The sequence below is a fragment of the Hippoglossus hippoglossus genome, chromosome 18 (assembly GCF_009819705.1).
Source record: "Hippoglossus hippoglossus isolate fHipHip1 chromosome 18, fHipHip1.pri, whole genome shotgun sequence".
In the NCBI taxonomy this organism is placed as follows: Eukaryota; Metazoa; Chordata; class Actinopteri; order Pleuronectiformes; family Pleuronectidae; genus Hippoglossus; species Hippoglossus hippoglossus.
In genome coordinates, this window is record NC_047168.1 from 13,304,047 (window position 1) to 13,322,219 (window position 18,173).

The window sequence follows — 18,173 nt, forward strand, 5'->3', positions numbered from 1 at the left end:
GAAAGTCATAGGTTAGCATGTCGTTCGAACACTGGTAAAAAAGTCATAGGTTTGTATGTCGTTCTGAAAGTCATGAAAAAGTCATAGGTTAGCATGTTGTTGGAAAACTGGTAAAAAAGTCATAGGTTAGCGTGTCGTTCTGAAAGTCATAAAAAAGTCATAGGTTAGCATGTCGTTCTGAAAGTCATAGGTTAGCATGTCGTTCGAACACTGGTAAAAAAGTCATAGGTTTGTATGTCGTTCTGAAAGTCATGAAAAAGTCATAGGTTAGCATGTCGTTCGAAAGTCATAGGTTAGCATGTAGTTGGAAAACTGGTAAAAAAGTCATAGGTTAGCGTGTCGTTGGAAAACTGGTAAAAAAGTCATAGGTTAGCATGTCGTTCGAAAGTCATAGGTTAGCATGTCGTTGGAAAACTGGTAAAAAAGTCATAGGTTAGCGTGTCGTTGGAAAACTGGTAAAAAAGTCATAGGTTAGCATGTCGTTCGAAAGTCATAGGTTAGCATGTCGTTCGAAAGTCATAAAAAAGTCATAGGTTAGCTTGTCGTTCGAACACTGGTAAAAAAGTCATAGGTTTGTATGTCGTTCTAAAAGTCATAGGTTAGCATGTCGTCCAAAACCACCTAAAAATGTCATGTCCTGGAACTCTAATTAATAAAGAATGGCAACAAATATTTTTCTTCTGTAAGTTTATTCAAGAATTTCCAAAATATTTCAAGCATTCAAATCACTGGACTCACTGCAAAAAGAGAAATGCTGTTACAGATAAAAAGCTAGTTCATTGGTGGAATCTTTCGATCACTGGTACACGTCTTCTGTTGGATCAGGAATCCTCTTAAAGTGGCGGCCATGTATCCAGGCAGTCCTCTCAGTGGCCATTAGGTGCTATTTCATGGTTACAGGAGGATGTAACGCGTCATCTTCTTAAGTCGTTCAAAGCCACCTAAAAAGTCATAGGTTAGCATGTCGTTGGAAAAAAAGTCATAGGTTTGCATGTCGTTGGAAAACTGGTAAAAAAGTCATAGGTTAGCATGTCGTTGGAAAAAAAGTCATAGGTTAGCATGTCGTTGGAAAACTGGTAAAAAAGTCATAGGTTTGCATGTCGTTGGAAAACTGGTAAAAAAGTCATAGGTTAGCATGTCGTTCTGAAAGTCATGAAAAAGTCATAGGTTAGCATGTCGTTGGAAAACTGATAAAAAGTCATAGGTTAGCATGTCGTTCTAAAAGTCATAAAAAAGTCATAGGTTAGCATGTCGTTGGAAAACTGGTAAAAAAGTCATAGGTTAGCGTGTCGTTGGAAAACTGGTAAAAAAGTCATAGGTTTGTATGTCGTTCTGAAAGTCATGAAAAAGTCATAGGTTAGCATGTCGTTCGAAAGTCATAGGTTAGCATGTCGTTCGAAAGTCATAGGTTAGCATGTAGTTGGAAAACTGGTAAAAAAGTCATAGGTTAGCGTGTCGTTGGAAAACTGGTAAAAAAGTCATAGGTTTGTATGTCGTTCTAAAAGTCATAGAAAAGTCAGGTTAGCGTGTCGTTCTGAAAGTCATAAAAAAGTCATAGGTTAGCATGTCGTTCTGAAAGTCATAGGTTAGCATGTCGTTCGAACACTGGTAAAAAAGTCATAGGTTAGCATGTCGTTCTGAAAGTCATGAAAAAGTCATAGGTTAGCATGTTGTTGGAAAACTGGTAAAAAAGTCATAGGTTAGCGTGTCGTTCTGAAAGTCATAAAAAAGTCATAGGTTAGCATGTCGTTCTGAAAGTCATAGGTTAGCATGTCGTTCGAACACTGGTAAAAAAGTCATAGGTTTGTATGTCGTTCTGAAAGTCATGAAAAAGTCATAGGTTAGCATGTCGTTCGAAAGTCATAGGTTAGCATGTAGTTGGAAAACTGGTAAAAAAGTCATAGGTTAGCGTGTCGTTGGAAAACTGGTAAAAAAGTCATAGGTTAGCATGTCGTTCGAAAGTCATAGGTTAGCATGTCGTTGGAAAACTGGTAAAAAAGTCATAGGTTAGCATGTCGTTCGAAAGTCATAGGTTAGCATGTCGTTCGAAAGTCATAAAAAAGTCATAGGTTAGCTTGTCGTTCGAACACTGGTAAAAAAGTCATAGGTTTGTATGTCGTTCTAAAAGTCATAGGTTAGCATGTCGTCCAAAACCACCTAAAAATGTCATGTCCTGGAACTCTAATTAATAAAGAATGGCAACAAATATTTTTCTTCTGTAAGTTTATTCAAGAATTTCCAAAATATTTCAAGCATTCAAATCACTGGACTCACTGCAAAAAGAGAAATGCTGTTACAGATAAAAAGCTAGTTCATTGGTGGAATCTTTCGATCACTGGTACACGTCTTCTGTTGGATCAGGAATCCTCTTAAAGTGGCGGCCATGTATCCAGGCAGTCCTCTCAGTGGCCATTAGGTGCTATTTCATGGTTACAGGAGGATGTAACGCGTCATCTTCTTAAGTCGTTCAAAGCCACCTAAAAAGTCATAGGTTAGCATGTCGTTGGAAAAAAAGTCATAGGTTTGCATGTCGTTGGAAAACTGGTAAAAAAGTCATAGGTTAGCATGTCGTTGGAAAAAAAGTCATAGGTTAGCATGTCATTCGAAAGTCATGAAAAAAGTCATAGGTTAGCATGTCGTTCGAAAGTCATAGGTTAGCATGTCGTTGGAAAACTGGTAAAAAAGTCATAGGTTTGTATGTCGTTCTAAAAGTCATGAAAAAGTCATAGGTTAGCATGTCGTTGGAAAAAGTCATAGGTTAGCATGTCGTTGGAAAACTGGTAAAAAAGTCATAGGTTTGTATGTCGTTCTGAAAGTCATGAAAAAGTCATAGGTTAGCATGTCGTTCGAAAGTCATAGGTTAGCATGTCGTTCGAAAGTCATAGGTTAGCATGTAGTTGGAAAACTGGTAAAAAAGTCATAGGTTAGCATGTCGTTCTGAAAGTCATAAAAAAGTCATAGGTTAGCATGTCGTTCGAAAGTCATAGGTTAGCATGTCGTTGGAAAACTGGTAAAAAAGTCATAGGTTAGCGTGTCGTTCTGAAAGTCATAGGTTAGCATGTCGTTCGAACACTGGTAAAAAAGTCATAGGTTAGCATGTCGTTCTGAAAGTCATAAAAAAGTCATAGGTTAGCATGTCGTTGGAAAACTGGTAAAAAAGTCATAGGTTAGCGTGTCGTTCTGAAAGTCATAAAAAAGTCATAGGTTAGCATGTCGTTCGAAAGTCATAGGTTTGTATGTCGTTCTGAAAGTCATAAAAAAGTCATAGGTTAGCATGTCGTTCTGAAAGTCATAGGTTAGCATGTAGTTGGAAAACTGGTAAAAAAGTCATAGGTTAGCATGTCGTTCTGAAAGTCATGAAAAAGTCATAGGTTAGCATGTCGTTGGAAAACTGGTAAAAAAGTCATAGGTTAGCATGTCGTTGGAAAACTGGTAAAAAAGTCATAGGTTAGCGTGTCGTTGGAAAACTGGTAAAAAAGTCATAGGTTAGCGTGTCGTTGGAAAACTGGTAAAAAAGACATAGGTTAGCGTGTCGTTGGAAAACTGGTAAAAAAGACATAGGTTAGCATGTCGTTGGAAAACTGGTAAAAAAGTCATAGGTTAGCATGTCGTTGGAAAACTGGTAAGAAAAAGTCATAGGTTAGCATGTCGTTCTGAAAGTCATGAAAAAGTCATAGGTTAGCATGTCGTTGGAAAACTGGTAAAAAAGACATAGGTTAGCGTGTCGTTGGAAAACTGGTAAAAAAGACATAGGTTAGCATGTCGTTGGAAAACTGGTAAAAAAGACATAGGTTAGCATGTCGTTGGAAAACTGGTAAGAAAAAGTCATAGGTTAGCATGTCGTTCTGAAAGTCATGAAAAAGTCATAGGTTAGCATGTCGTTGGAAAACTGGTAAAAAAGTCATAGGTTAGCATGTCGTTGGAAAACTGGTAAAAAAGTCATAGGTTAGCGTGTCGTTGGAAAACTGGTAAAAAAGTCATAGGTTAGCGTGTCGTTGGAAAACTGGTAAAAAAGACAGGTTAGCGTGTCGTTGGAAAACTGGTAAAAAAGACATAGGTTAGCATGTCGTTGGAAAACTGGTAAAAAAGTCATAGGTTAGCATGTCGTTCGAAATTTTTTCAAGTTAGACAATGTCGCCACGTTTCCTTTTTAAACCAAAGATTTATTAATTCAGTCACACAGAAAACAAACAGCCTTTGTTCTGTACAACAGTGTTTCTCAATCTCAGAAGAAAAAGAATTAAGATGGATAAAAGTGACAAATGTAAGGCACTGAATCTCTACAGTCAATCAGAAGAAAAATAAACCCAGAAAGGTGAAGAAAGACTAAAACTATACAGAGGGGACATGAAACCATCAGCAACACAAACTAATAAAAACTAAATTCTAAAGTCCACATACAGTTTGGCTGCCGTAAACTTTATAGCAGCAATACAAATTTTCTGTAGGCCGTCGTCAAGTCCGATCATTTGTTGGTTTAATCCATTTTAATCTGTTTATATTTTGGTCCACGCTACTCACTGAAGAGCCTAATAAACTATTTGTATATTATAAATACAAAGTTTCTTGTCACGCGTTTATACACAGTGAAAAACTGTCGTCTTGAATGTTTAGGGCTTTGTGGACATGCTGCATCACCTATGATTAAAGGAATTGTTCAACAATTTAGAAATTATTTGATTTTTGAGAGTCACAAGAAAATTTATACTGTCTGCTAAATATGAAGCTAAAGTCAGACAATCACTAGCTTAGCGTAGCATCAACAAACACCAAGAAACACGCAGCCATATTCCATCAGATATTTAATATGTGCAACGGCAGAGGCATAAAAATTACATTTTGTGGTTTTAACGTGGGTTTTGTGCAGGTTTACATTTTTTGCTAATGTTAGACTAAGTTAGCCGTTTGTTTAACCTACACATAAAATGCAAAAATGACGGTACCCTGGGCCGTTTCCCATCTGTGCTAAACTGCGCTAACAACCTCCTAGTTCATCTCGGCAGAGATCGCATAAATTTTACGTTAATCAAACTCAAATTCTGAGCACAAACATTTGCGATGTTCTCATCTAACGTCAAATCGGGGGTTAGATTATACGCGGCACAACTAACATTTTCAAATCCACAAAAAAAATACAAATAAAAAGAGTTGCAACCATTAGCAGTGACAGAAAAATAACTAGAAACCAGTTTGTTGAGAGATTTCAGTTTTTCGGACAAAAGGCAACGGGACCAAATTACTGACAGATTATATATTTATAAAAAAAAAAGAAATCATTGCAGCCCAACACAAAAACACTGATATTCCTTAAATCCATATTTCAAGGTTTTGTAAAATGTAAACTTGCCCTTGCTAACATTCTATACTAATTAGCTAGCTAATAATGAGCTTGATAGTGTTTCTTTGAACAACCGGCTGGAAGATTTTGACGCAGCGAACGCGACATAGAACAACGATGTGTATTTGCCCAACCCATCAATCAGACCTCAAGGCGGTAACAAGAACAAAAGTGCGATCAGAACGAGTAGTAGGTAAATAAGGCAAAAAAAACAAACTCCACTGTCCTCTCATTGGCTGAGAGCTTGAATCACCATCCTCGCCCCCGGTGGGAGGGGCCAAACTGTCCGTGGTTAAAGCCCTCTCCTCCCTGCCTCCTCCTGTTTCCTCCCCTACCTCCATCATAGCCTCCGGGCCGACCTCGCCCTCCTCTGTAGGTCCTCTTTGACCCTCTGGGATTCAGGGTTGCCGGTTTGAATCCCTCCCTCTCCTCCCAGTCATCCTCTGTGCTGCAGCCCATGGACAGACCGTCCATCATGGGCATGGTCTGCAGATGTCCCGCCTTGCCGGGTTCCTGTACTAGTTTGGCGTACGGTTTGTTGGTGTATAATTGTTTTGGGTGGACCTGATAGTGGGTGGCGTTGTTGTCGCCGGGGACGGTTGTCTTCGGGATGATGCCATAAGGTAATTGAGTACCTGGGGTGCTGCTGGGATTCATGGTCGTCATGGAGACAGGGTCATCAGAGTTTGAGACCAGAGTGAGCTGAGAGAAAGAAGAGTGTTCAGCGTGGTTTAAAAATAGAACTGTGTCAATACTCCCACAACTAAATATCATACAACAATAGAAACCTAATAATTCCACCAAAGTCTGTCTGTACGTGAACTCATCTCACAAACCAACCTTTGCCTTCATATTGTGTGTCATACAATACACATTGTATATCGTTATTGGCCCGAGAAAGTTTTGATGCGATACGTTCAATATTAATATAAATTGTTACGTCATTTTGTTCAAATTATACAATTCAATATAATGAAATTTAGTTTTCATGATAAGTTAAGAAAAACTGTGTCAATGAGTGTCGACAGTAGATTGTGTGTGTGTGTCCGTACTATGGGTCTGTTGTTGAGTGGCGGGTCGACCAGCAGAACCGTCCTCCTCAAGCTCTCTCCCTGCTCCTTCTTCAGCGCTGATGGAAAAGAGAAACATCACATTAAAGTCTGAACAGAGGAATTCTGCACTTCAGCTCCCCCTGGTGACAAAAACTGCTTTAAATGTGTGGACTTCAATTCCCACAATTCATCTGTTAATACACAACTGAAAAAAGTAGATTTGAAGGCTGAAAGTAAAATCCTTTTTAAATAACATTTAATATAATAAAAACATCTGCGTACCAAAATTGTTCACACATGAAACCACCATTCTGTTGTTGTTAGCATTAGCCACATTAGCAGCAGCAGAACCATCCAGGGGACCAGGGACCTGTCCAGGCCCATGCCCAGACAGTGCATCTCCGTTTGTTGGCTGAAGCTGCTCCATCGCCCCCTGAGTCACCTGGAGCTCGTCAGGGTTGGAAGAGGACTGGTATCCCAGCGAGGCGGGGGGGTATGGAGTCATGGTTGGGGGGTAAAGCGGGTGACCTGTGCCTTGGTGGTACCCCTGAGAAGAAGGAGGAAGCTGGTATGGTGAAGGTGACGAAGGATACCCAACTGGGTAGCTGGAGGTTGAGGGTGGGGGCATCTGGTGCTGTCGCCATTGCTGTGAGTTGCAGGGCATCCTGTGGGGTGGAGGCTGGGTGACGGGGTACCCGGCCTGGTTGAAGGAGGGCTCACTGGGACGGTGGGGTTCAGTGAGAGCGACTTGGTGGCCGTATGGAGGCTGCGCTGGCACTGAACTCGGATGGTTGGGAGGGTATGCCTCCTGGTGCCTGGTGGGGGCATTGGGGGGAGGGAAATGAGGGGAGGGGGAGCGGGAGGGGAGCTTTGGTTGCATAGCGTGGGCCTGTTGGAGAGGGAGGAGGTAAAGGTAGGGGGGGTGTATGGGCATGGAGTACGCCTGGAGAGAAGAGACGAGAAGCAGGGATGAATTTCAGCTTCTGATTTTGATGCCAAATAAAGTTTGATTTAATCTAAAGCAACACTGTGTAACTTATACTGAGCAACAGCGCCCTCTGCAGCCAATAAGAGAAAACTGCAGAGCAGAAATGTCATTTCGAACATATTTTAAACAGACTGTCTCATCATCAAAGTTTCTCTTATACAATGTAACATGAAATGTGTTGATAAATAAAATTCTTGGATGTTGATGAAGAAATACAGACATATTTAGAGGTCTGATTTCTACAAGTGTGTGTTTTTGAAGCAGCTTGATTAGGTCGTGGTGGAGGAAAGAGCACTTCTGGTTAGTTGTCGTACCTTGACGCCCATGTTGAAGAAAAACCTCAAGATGTTGACGTCTGCAGAGGAAGATAAACACTTATTATTCAGTGTATGAAATAAACACTAACTGCAAATAAATCACTTAATATTGTCCAATATTAAGTCTCAAACAATATCAACATAAACACAACAATGATAGTTTCATCATTGTTGAATAAATTTATCTGATCAATAATCAGATAAATTACTTATTTTGACAATCCTTTTCCCAGCTCACCTTGGGGAAGGTCGTCCCCAGACTTGATGAAGGAGTAGGGTGGAGTCTGGACCATGTCGCCCTTCTGTCCCAGGGGGAAACCAGGGTACAGGGGGTCCTGGTAGAGCTGGGACAAGTTCTGCAGAGGAACAGCTCCTGGGATGGACTGGGGCTGAGGTGCAGAGAGGAAGTGAGGGTGATGAGTGGCATGAGGATGGTGCCCCGGATGGGAGGGAGGTCGAGCCGGGGACTCAGGCTGAGGTGGGGGCTGTGGGGTTTCGGTATGATTCTGGGTTTGGAGTGAGTGATGGGTTGGTGAGGCGGGGATACAGAGGGAGGGATGTGGGAGTTGGGAGGGGTGAGGAGGCTGAGGAGGCTGAGCCGGGTGGCTCTGGGGGTGAGCATGGGGGAGTGACAGCTGGAGATAACCAGAGGTAGAGACTGGGATGGAGGCCTGGGAGGTGTGGAGGTAGGAAGCTCCTGGATGTGGGTGAGACGACTGAATATGGACCATGTCGGACTGGGACTGCGAGGAGGAGTGGTGGGGGACAGACATCTGGGTGTGAGGGAGAACAGACGTCTGGGTGTGAGGGGGGCAGGCCTGGTTCTGAGGGAGGCAGGCCTGGGTCTGAGGGAGGTAGGCCTGGTTCTGAGGGAGGCAGGCCTGGGTCTGAGGGAGGTAGGCCTGGTTCTGAGGGAGGCAGGCCTGGTTCTGAGGGAGGCAGGCCTGGTTCTGAGGGAGGCAGGCCTGGTTCTGAGGGAGGCAGGCCTGGTTCTGAGGGAGGCAGGCCTGGTTTTGAGGGAGGCAGGCCTGGTTCTGAGGGAGGCAGGCCTGGTTTTGAGGGAGGCAGGCCTGGTTTTGAGGGAGGCAGGCCTGGGTCTGAGGCACTTCAGTGAGGGGCTGAGGTTGGTGCTGGAGGGGAATTGAAGACTGGATCTCTTTCTGCATCTGGGGCATCTGGATTTGGCTCTGGATCAGAGAAGCCTGACTTTGAGTCTGATGCATTGGAAGACAAGGCTGTGTTTCAATATCTCCCTGGGTCAATGAGGCCGGGGTCAGGGACGTCTGAGGTTTTGCCACAGAAATTCCTCCAGAATTTGGTAAAGGTTCTGAAACAAGAGAAAAGATGTAAAACGTATAAGACCAGGAGTGATAATTCCTGCAGGAATGTCAAGGTCTGACTGAGATTTCTTACTTTGTGCTGGAGCCTCTCGGACCTGAGCAGCATGGTGGATAAGAGAGGAGGAAGAGGAAGGGGGACTGGGGGAGTGGGGGAGAGAGGAGACGGGTGGGGAGGAGCGGTGGAGGGAGGACGGAGGGAGGAAGCCCTGAGAAGGAGAGGGAGCGATGGGAGCAATGAAGGTGGGAGGTGGTATTGAGGAGGGAGGAGGAGGGGAGGTAGTCGATTTAGGAGGCACTGAGGAAGAGGAGGAGAGGGCTGCTGAAGCAGTGGGGAGAACCGGGGTGTGGAAGGAGAAGATGGCGGCAGAGCACGGGACAGACTGAGACAGAGCTCCACCCGTCACAGAGGGTTTAGCGCTCGGGGCAGCAGCAGGAGGAACAGCACTTGTTGAGACCCGTGCAGCTGGATGGAGAGAGTGTGCGTTTGTTTTAGTCGTCGGGGCAGCACAGGTGGGTGTCAGGCCAGGGGCGGAGCCTGTGGGTGAGGCCGTTGTGTTTGTGGAGCTACAGGTTGAAGATGGAGAAGCAGCAGGTTTTGCAGCAGGCAGGTTGGGGTTGGTGGGTGTAGAAGGTGCAGTGGTGACTGTAGTGCTTATAGGTGGTGGGGTGGTGGATTTGGGTCTTTCACCAGCAGAGGGCGAAGCTGCTCGGATGTCTTCAACTGGACTCTTCTGTCAAAGAGAAGCAGTGGAAACAATAGACTGTAAATCAAGATGGACGACGTGACTCCAAAGTGAAGCCAAAAGAATCTGTACTGTATGTATACATCTCATGTCTGAGTCCAACAGCATTCACGATAACAGGATAACAGTCATAAGCATGAAACTGAGGCTACGTCAACTCTCTGACTCGTACACAGACTCAGCTGACGTCTCCGACTCGCTTCAGTTTAAACGTCACAATATCAACACTGATCATCGCATAACGATCGATACTTTTCTTAAATGAGTAAAATCTTTCTTCACAGCTGCCCAGTTATGATTGTTTCAGTTTGAAAACTGTGGGTTTGTGTTTTAGTCTACGAACCGAAATGGAAACGTTTGTACTTAATCGTGTCATGAAAACACAAATCAAGCCAAAACATTTTAAAACTCACTCACCGTCTTGTTTCTCTGGGATGGTCTCTTCTCTGTTCCCTTCTTCCTCCCTCCATCGCCCTGCAACCCGGTCTGAGGGAAATACAAATTTATAATTAACAATAAACAACATTTATTGACTTTCTTTTGTAAGTGTTTCATGAAATACGTCAGTCTGTGTTTTAAACTCACCCCAAGGGCGGGGAAGCTGTGCTCGTCTCGGAGCTGGATCTCAACCAGCGCCACGTTTCTCTCCTCCTCCTCTTTGGCCAAACGCTCCTTGTCTGTCAGACCGAACGGCGACGACTCCGACAAGCTCCCAGACTTTCTGCAGGAACACACACATTAAGACGGTGTCATTTGGCATGTTCGTTTTGTTTCTGTTTATCAATTCGACCAAAAAAGACTAAGATACTGAGTGAAATGTATCGTCTGGGTTCTCATCTTACAAACCTTTACTCAAGCGTAAATCATATCTTTAAAATATATTTTATCATATCGATGTATTTACTCCGATCCAACACAAAACAAAAACACGTTGGCACTTTCAAATGAAGTTGAAACCAGGGCTCTGTGACGTCTTGAATCAGCCACGTGATATCATCATAAATTGATCATAGCTGCTTCAGTGTGTACACGTCCTGACCTGCTGGGTTTGGCCCCTCCCTGCTCATCTACGGTGGCCTGCGGGGGCCACGAGTGCTGCTTCTGCACACGCCCGCTGGAGCTCGGCGACGATGCCTGTGGAACAGAGGAGGGTGGCGGGACGGGCTTTCCCCGGCCTCGGCCTTTACCCCTCTCCTCCCAATCTGAAAAACAGAGAAACCCATTTCAGTGTGCGAGGCAAAAACTTTTGTAAATGTGTGAGAGTTTGTGTTTGTCATCACCTCCGCTTCCGTTACTGAGCCTCTTGTCTTTGTTGACGACTGTGCACCAGCTGTTCTCAGCAGCGGGCGGACGCAGATTCCACAGAGGAACCGATCTACACACACAAACAAACAAATAAACAAACACACACACACACACACAGAATGATCTAACGTGCACAAAGCCACAGCTGATGCTTTGTCACTTCCTCTATGAGCTTCACAGTAAATGCGCCTGAATGTGAAAGCAGAGCTGAGCTTTTATTTTGAAAGCAGAGCTGGTGGACTGGGTACCGAGGTCAGTAGGTTTAGAAGAACTCAATTTGGTGACAGTGGGTGTTAGCAGCTAATAGTCATGGTCAGAGCAGCAGGAGCAGAACCTTCCACCACGTTTTTACGACAACAACAAACCCACATTGGTGGTGATGCGTTTGTGTTTTGACCGAATCAACAGATTGTTCGCTGTTTTACTGATCAATAAAAAGTGGGTGAGACCAACCTCTTGCCAAGTTCTTCTATGTGAACTATCACCAGGTTTTCGTTGGGAGGAACTTCCTTGACGGTTGCGCTGTAGCTGCGTCCGGTGCCCTCAAGACGAACCTGCACACGTAATGAGAAAATGCACAAAGATAAAACAGATTTTAAATCAGTAATTAAATAACAATGGACCAAGTATCTGCACTTTTTCAATACCTCTAAAAGGACAGAGAACTTTATTGCATGTCGTATTTGAAGAAGTCCTGAATGTGGTCAGGATTAGTAGTGGAGCCCTGAAGGCTTTGCTTGAGTGGACATAGTTGACATAACAGCTCATATGTGTGAATCTCTCTCTCTCTCTCTCTCTCTCTCTCTCTCTCTCTCTCTCTCTCTCTCTCTCTCTCTCTCTCTCTCTCTCTCTCTCTCTCTCTCTCTCTCTCTCTCTCTCTCTCTCTCTCTCTCACCTGGCAGCGGTCTCCCACAGTGTACTGCATCCCAGCAGCAATGCAGTAATCCATCTTCTGTTGAGCTGAAAGAACAAGTTAACATTAAATGTAAATCCATTAATCAAAGGTTTGTCTATAATGAAGGAAAATGGTGATGACATAACGACACGGGTCACCAGATGTTTTTAAAGCAACATCTGGAGTTTGATTGATAAATTTGGCCTCAAAATCTTAAGGGGAAAATAATTGAATTCACCTTTTTCTGTTTAACGACTTTTCAATTAAGATTTTGAAAATCGTGACCCATCCTGACTACGTCGTAGAGCACTGATGTCAGTGACGGCAGACGACGTGAACTCATCTGCTCCGTTTCCTGACGTCTTTGTTCCGACTGTTTTAAATGAACTAAACGAGGAAACTCTACACACCTCTCTTGCTCTTGTGCCAGACGTCAAACTCCACGTTTCTCAGCAGGGTCGGGTTCAGTGAACGTCTCACCCTCTCAGGGAGCTGCCGACCGCGCCCACGACCCTGACAGACACACACACACACACACACACACACACACACACACACACACAACACAGTTAGTCTTTGTTTTCAGGCAGGTGAGCAGGTATGTACAGAATTTGATGGCATTCAGTGTTTGTGTGCATGTGTCACCCTGTGGCTCTGGTTGTTGGGTTTTGTAGAAGAAGTGCTCGTTCCATTGTCCAACCTGTAACACACACATACACACAATGAGATTTCACTCACATCAAAAAATACGATGTTAGCAGGTCTCACTCTGCTGATATGTAAATAACTAAAAAAATCAGCCGAGATGTCATTTTATTGTGGAGACTCGCAGCAGCACAGACACAACTCCTGAATGACCCTCGTACTGTTAACCAATCAGAGAAGGCCAAAGTCAGGGGAGGGACCTCACAGCTGTCAATCAAGACACGAACACACTGCATAGCAATATATTTCATTTCAGTGTCAGATACAGATTTGATATGAAATGATTACAAATTAATTTTCAGTGAGTTGATGAGTTTCCTACCAGAGCGGCTCGTCTGTTTCCAGGTCGGACCCGTCGCTGCTGGCGCAGGCGGCCATGCTGTCGTCACTCAGGAAGTCGGCGGGTCGGCTGACCCTCTGACACAGACTCAGAGAGCTGCGGTCGACTTTGAACACGTCTTCGTACATCATCTCGTACACGATGGCTGCAGGAGAAGGTTCAGTTTTATTTGTATGTTGACAATATCCATGCTCTCCAGTCAGTTAACAGAGCGAGGCGGAGAACTGTACTATAATCATATTAAAGCTAGTTCAGGTGTAACCATGACGACCAGGTGAACTCACACTGACAGAGAGCTGCGTTCTTGATGCGGCTGGTGGGATAAACGCTGTCGTAGTGATTCCCGTTCAGAAAACACAACCGCACCTGAGAGAGAGGGGAAAGAGACACAAGGCGGCAAATCATTACAAACAACTGGTCATTAATATAATAATAATGAATGTTAATATAATATTGTATATATTTGTATGAGTCTGAGTCATAAATAAAGACCATAGTTACTATGTGAGGAAAATATAGTTATGAAGTAGGTGCTTATGGAAAGTAAACATGTTTTAATCCACTTTGAAGTATTATGGAGACTTGTAAAAATACGCCCCCTGGTGACATAAGTCTAGTGTAAGTCTGTGGCTGTATCCATAACACTTCCTCGTCACTGTTGCTATGGTTACGCCTGTTGTCCACACAACTCTGGAGTTTTCCAGACGCTAAAACACGTCTTTAGATTGAAAACGATGCCTGATTGCTTCACATCAGTCACATGACTCGAAGTGTCACTAACACTTCCTGTTTGCAACAGTTCCACCTCGTCGTCGCTCCAAGAAAAGAAATCCCTGCTCTGACTCTTCACCATCGCTGTTCCTGGTTCAGGGTATTTTCTCAACTGCAGAGTAGACAATCAACTTCCTGTTCATTATGACGAATGAGGAACTAAAATGCTTGTCCGGACGGAGGTAGTTTTAATTTTATGGTGTAATTTAAAAACTAATGAAGTCTTAGAAAATGCTTTTTGTTTTATTTACTGCTGGTAGTTGAGCCCCAAAGTAGTTGAGTTTTCAAACTAAAACGAGGCCAGAGGCACTTACGCGAGTCTCTGATTGAGAGAGGAGTGGACGCCAGGCGTTACCATACCAACAGTGATGGTATTACACTGTAATCTTAGGTTTGGCTTCGTTATCCTGATGTTTTCAGTCTCACCTTGTCCTTGAAGTTGTTATCTGTGATGTTGACCGGAGGTTTTCCGGGCTCCTGGTAGATCTGGAAGTCCTTCCTACACAGAGGCACAGGAGCGGAGGGTTAGCCCATCAGTGACACATTCTCCACTGAGGCATCACATTCACTTCGGTCTTTCTTCAAGTTGAGCAACAGATTCGTTTTCTCTCCGTCTCATTTCTTCCATCAGGAGACCAACTTGTGTTCATGTCATGAACTTATTTCCTCTGTGGCGATGGAATGTGATACTACAACTTCCCGACCTTTTTTAACTTTGAGATACAAAAATGTTTCGCTAAAAAAATTCCCCAACACTCGTATGCCACTGCCAGTTAAAGGAAATCCCTGACGCCTTATTTCACTCACTTGTAGATGGCGGCCAGAGCGTTGATCTCCACCTCTCCGACCCATTGCTGAGAAACAGAAATCATTTTTACGGTATTTTAACACTTTTCATCCAAACATCAGTAAATATGAAGAATAAGACACAGAGCAACCAACTCAGAGGTGGAAGATTAAACAGAGAAATGAGTCGATCGCTGGTTTTACCTGAGGATCCTGAAGTTTACACAGGTACTGCTCAAAGTCTCCCTCGATGAACTGCAACACAAGAGACACTAGTGACGACACGGCGACAACAACAAAACATCTGGATCATCGTGGGGATTTACTGCTTTTCTTTGTCGTGAGAGTAAACTAACGTTCAGATGAAACTCAGCAACAAACAATCCTCTGAGAATTTTGTGATGAACATTTTTCAAAATTTTATAGATGGATTCAATGGAGTTTGTAGAAAATGTAGAAAACAAGTCAAACTTAAAGCTCAAAGCGAAATAAAGACAATTTACCAGCCATTCAGAGAAGAATCTGTTTCATGAATCAATCAATTCTACCACAGCTTTTTGAAGCAGCCAAAAAAAAGACCAGAATGCATTGCAGCCACATGACACATTGAGCTTGAAACATCACAAACACGCCTCATGTTTACAAAGTGATTCCACCCTTACTTTCTACTGAAATCTGATTGCAGGGCATTCTGGGAAAAGTTTGACAATAACATCCTATGAATCATTGACACGTTTATTTCTTATATACACACACTAGCTAATATATTGGTATTTAAACTGTTTTCCTGCCTAATATCAGCATCACCTCTAAAAATCCACATGGGTTAGGGCTCTGGTGTTTAAATTTATTAGATCTACTTTGCACGGATGAAGCTCCACACACACACACTGACCCAATGTCATCTGGTTTAATTGTAACAATGCTGCGTTTACGTGTTATTTCAAATACTAAAAATACATACATAAAAACACAGTGATTCTGTGTAGACAGCGTACGTACCGCCTCGTAGTTTTCTCTGTTCTGCTTCAGGAACTCCACGCATTTGCTACGAACTTTAGTATGAAGGCTTTGACAGTGCAGCACCTGAAAGAGGATTAAAGGTTAACAATAATTACACAGGAGGTAAACGCATCACAATTACAGCTGATTCTACACGGAGGAGATTGAAAGTCAGCGGACAGTTAATTCGGGGACAACGAGATGAAAACAGATTGTAAATACACGACTGGTGACAAAAGGTGAAGCCAAATCATCTGGATCGCCCCCTGGTGGCTGGCTGCAGTATCAGTCATAAACCCCACCCCATCCAGGAAGTGGAGACTATATCCTCCATAATAAGATGAGACAAAATAGACAAAAGAATAAAAAAATAGTAAGCACCCAATATAAACGCATGGAATTATGAAAATATACATGAAACAGAAATAATACTGTGAACAGAATATTTGCAGTGAAACCGAAGCACACGAGCCACTGACCTGCACAGACATTAGTGTTGCAATGTCAGTTATTTATCATATAACTTCATTTGAGTACACTAGTGTGAAGACAACTTTAAATACATAAATAAGAAGTTTACATGACGGTTTAATACCACTTGTTCAGCTCTACAATGCGAACTGCGTTAGGAGAAGTTGTAATTTCAGGTTGTTTTGAGTGTAAAGTCTTAAAAAGAGTGAGCAGCTGTATTGAAACCGTGTAGAAAACACAGAAACGTCTCCTGCCGTGCATTCGGCTCCCAGCGGACACATGGTGGCCTCCTCGGACACAACAAACTGACCCGAGAGCCGCGCGTCACCTGCGCTGGGTTAGCTAATCACAACTTCATGCTAGCAACGCGTTTCCTCTCGTGTCGCTGTACCTGCTCGGCGACAGCGCGGAACAAACACGACCCGTCTTTGGCGATTCTCTTCCGGTGAAACCCGATGGACCTCAGGTAGTCGTCCATTAGCTTCTCCGCTCCCCGCTCCTCACTCGCCGTGTGTCCGCTGCCGTCCATGCTAGCGGGCGCTAGTCGCTGAAGCTAGCTGTCGGCTGTGACTGCTCCAAACTTTTACACGCCGTCGGCTCAGAGTTCACTTATCGCCGCTGAAGTGACTTGAAGAACCGCATCGACGACACAGGAAGCGTCGGAAACGGTTGCTGCGGCTGCGGCGGCGGCGGCGGCTGCGTAAAGTTTCGTTTCCCAGGAAGCTGCGCGCTGCGCATCCCGCTGCTGTTTGTCTCAAAGTGAAAGTAGAACTTTAGCTCGTGGTTAGCATACAGGCTAACACACAGAGACACGCCCCTTTCTTCTTCTTCTACGGTTTCAAGTTAGACACAACGGGTCGCTACACTTCCGGTTCCACCTACCAAAGTAAAAGCCGCCAGAATGTAACCATAGAGCGGTTTAAATCTTAAATTACTTTACAATAATAAATAAAAACATGATTCATTAGATTCTTTAAAGAACAACAATCATTTCTAGAGGTGATAAAGTTGCTCGTGTGGCTTCATCTAATACTAAAACAGCTTCCTGATTTCAAAGTAAAACATTCTGAAGACAGGTTTGAGTATTTCTTTCGCGTGTGGTGCCCGTGAGTGTCAGCGTTGGTCATGTGGTCTCTGGTTATCAATGAATTTAAAGCTGAAAACTCAATGTTCAATGTTTTACTGTGTTTTGGTTCTTGTCACTTTCTGACAGCGGCGAATTCCCGCGAAATTCTGGGACCACGGGGTCGATCAATCCGCGGGGAAACCACGCCCACCACGAGCTGCGTCAAGCTGCACGACGTCAACAAGACCGGAAGAAATGCAAAACATATTCTCTCAATGTTTTCTAGAAATATTTAAAACGGTAGAAATTAAAACCATAATGTTAAAATTAACATCTCAGTTTTGTACATCATATAAAACATCATATACATCTCCAACAGTAATTTAATAAAGAACTTTACTTTAGTACAAAATGTTTTTTCTACCCGTCACCACATTTCAGAGATTAATATTGAGCCTTTTTTATTCTGCTATATTTATTTTAAAGTTTTAGTTAAGATTAAGATATTTTATATATAATATACACATATATTATATTTTCTTCGGTGGACTCAAGTGCAGTATAACCCTGTCTCTTCCATGTTAGCGGATGGGACACGGACCGAACTTAAAAAAATCAAAGTAGACGTTAAATGTTCCTCAGGTTTCTGTGATCTGAGGTTTGTGTTCATGTTGACTCCCTCAGGCCGTGACCTTTGACCTTTTGCCCAAAAGAAGAAGAAACAAATGCTCTCCTCCTTCCTCCTCCTCTTCACCACATCCTCTTTTTCCCCCCCCTCATTTTAACCTCCTCTTCTGCTGCTTTCGTGACCTCGTTTCGTCTCCTCCTCCCAGCGCTCCCTCCTTTTCTCTCACCCTCTCCTCTCCTCTAACACCATTTGCTGATATCTAATAACGACCTTTGTGTTTATGTGGGTGAGAGTTTTTTTCCTCTCCCCCCACCACGGCCCCCGCACAGCACGATGATTCGCAGAGCCCCGTGCTGCTCCCGGCCAATCCACAGGCCTCCCGCGAGCCACCATGGAGAACTACAACATGCCAGGTAACCATGGTTA

The 18,173-nt window shown here is 43.6% G+C and overlaps 1 protein-coding gene across 2 annotated transcripts; it reads right to left on the reverse strand.

Annotated features, from left to right (window-relative positions):
- Nucleotides 1-4,789: 4,789 nt before the first annotated feature.
- otud4 (OTU deubiquitinase 4) lies at nucleotides 4,790-16,905 on the reverse strand. 2 transcript variants are annotated; one of them, XM_034568781.1, is made up of 23 exons: nucleotides 16,445-16,905; nucleotides 15,583-15,666; nucleotides 14,785-14,835; nucleotides 14,602-14,648; nucleotides 14,221-14,293; nucleotides 13,308-13,389; nucleotides 13,006-13,168; nucleotides 12,624-12,678; nucleotides 12,389-12,491; nucleotides 11,979-12,043; nucleotides 11,537-11,637; nucleotides 11,059-11,153; nucleotides 10,818-10,980; nucleotides 10,364-10,499; nucleotides 10,196-10,264; nucleotides 9,109-9,766; nucleotides 8,514-9,022; nucleotides 7,934-8,468; nucleotides 7,693-7,733; nucleotides 6,673-7,333; nucleotides 6,391-6,467; nucleotides 4,984-6,040; nucleotides 4,790-4,892 (listed from the first exon to the last, which is right to left on the reverse strand). In XM_034568781.1, exons 1-22 carry the CDS (start codon nucleotides 16,580-16,582, stop codon nucleotides 5,588-5,590), a joined length of 4,359 nt encoding a protein of 1,452 aa, XP_034424672.1. In that variant the 5' UTR covers nucleotides 16,583-16,905; the 3' UTR covers nucleotides 4,790-4,892; nucleotides 4,984-5,587. The 2 variants fall into 2 exon arrangements, with proteins under 2 accessions (XP_034424672.1, XP_034424671.1); XM_034568780.1 differs by having other exon boundaries at nucleotides 7,934-9,022.
- Between the last annotated feature and the right edge of the window lie 1,268 nt (nucleotides 16,906-18,173).

Coding starts and splice junctions, on each gene's coding strand:
- otud4 (XM_034568780.1), bottom strand. CDS start 16,582: ATGGACGGCAGCGGACACACGGCGAGTGAGGAGCGGGGAGCGGAGAAG. Junction 10,500..10,817: donor GGAGGGGCCAAACCCAGCAG/GTCAGGACGTGT, acceptor GTGTTCCTGCAG/AAAGTCTGGGAGCTTGTCGG. Junction 9,023..9,108: donor CCGAGAGGCTCCAGCACAAA/GTAAGAAATCTC, acceptor CTCTTGTTTCAG/AACCTTTACCAAATTCTGGA.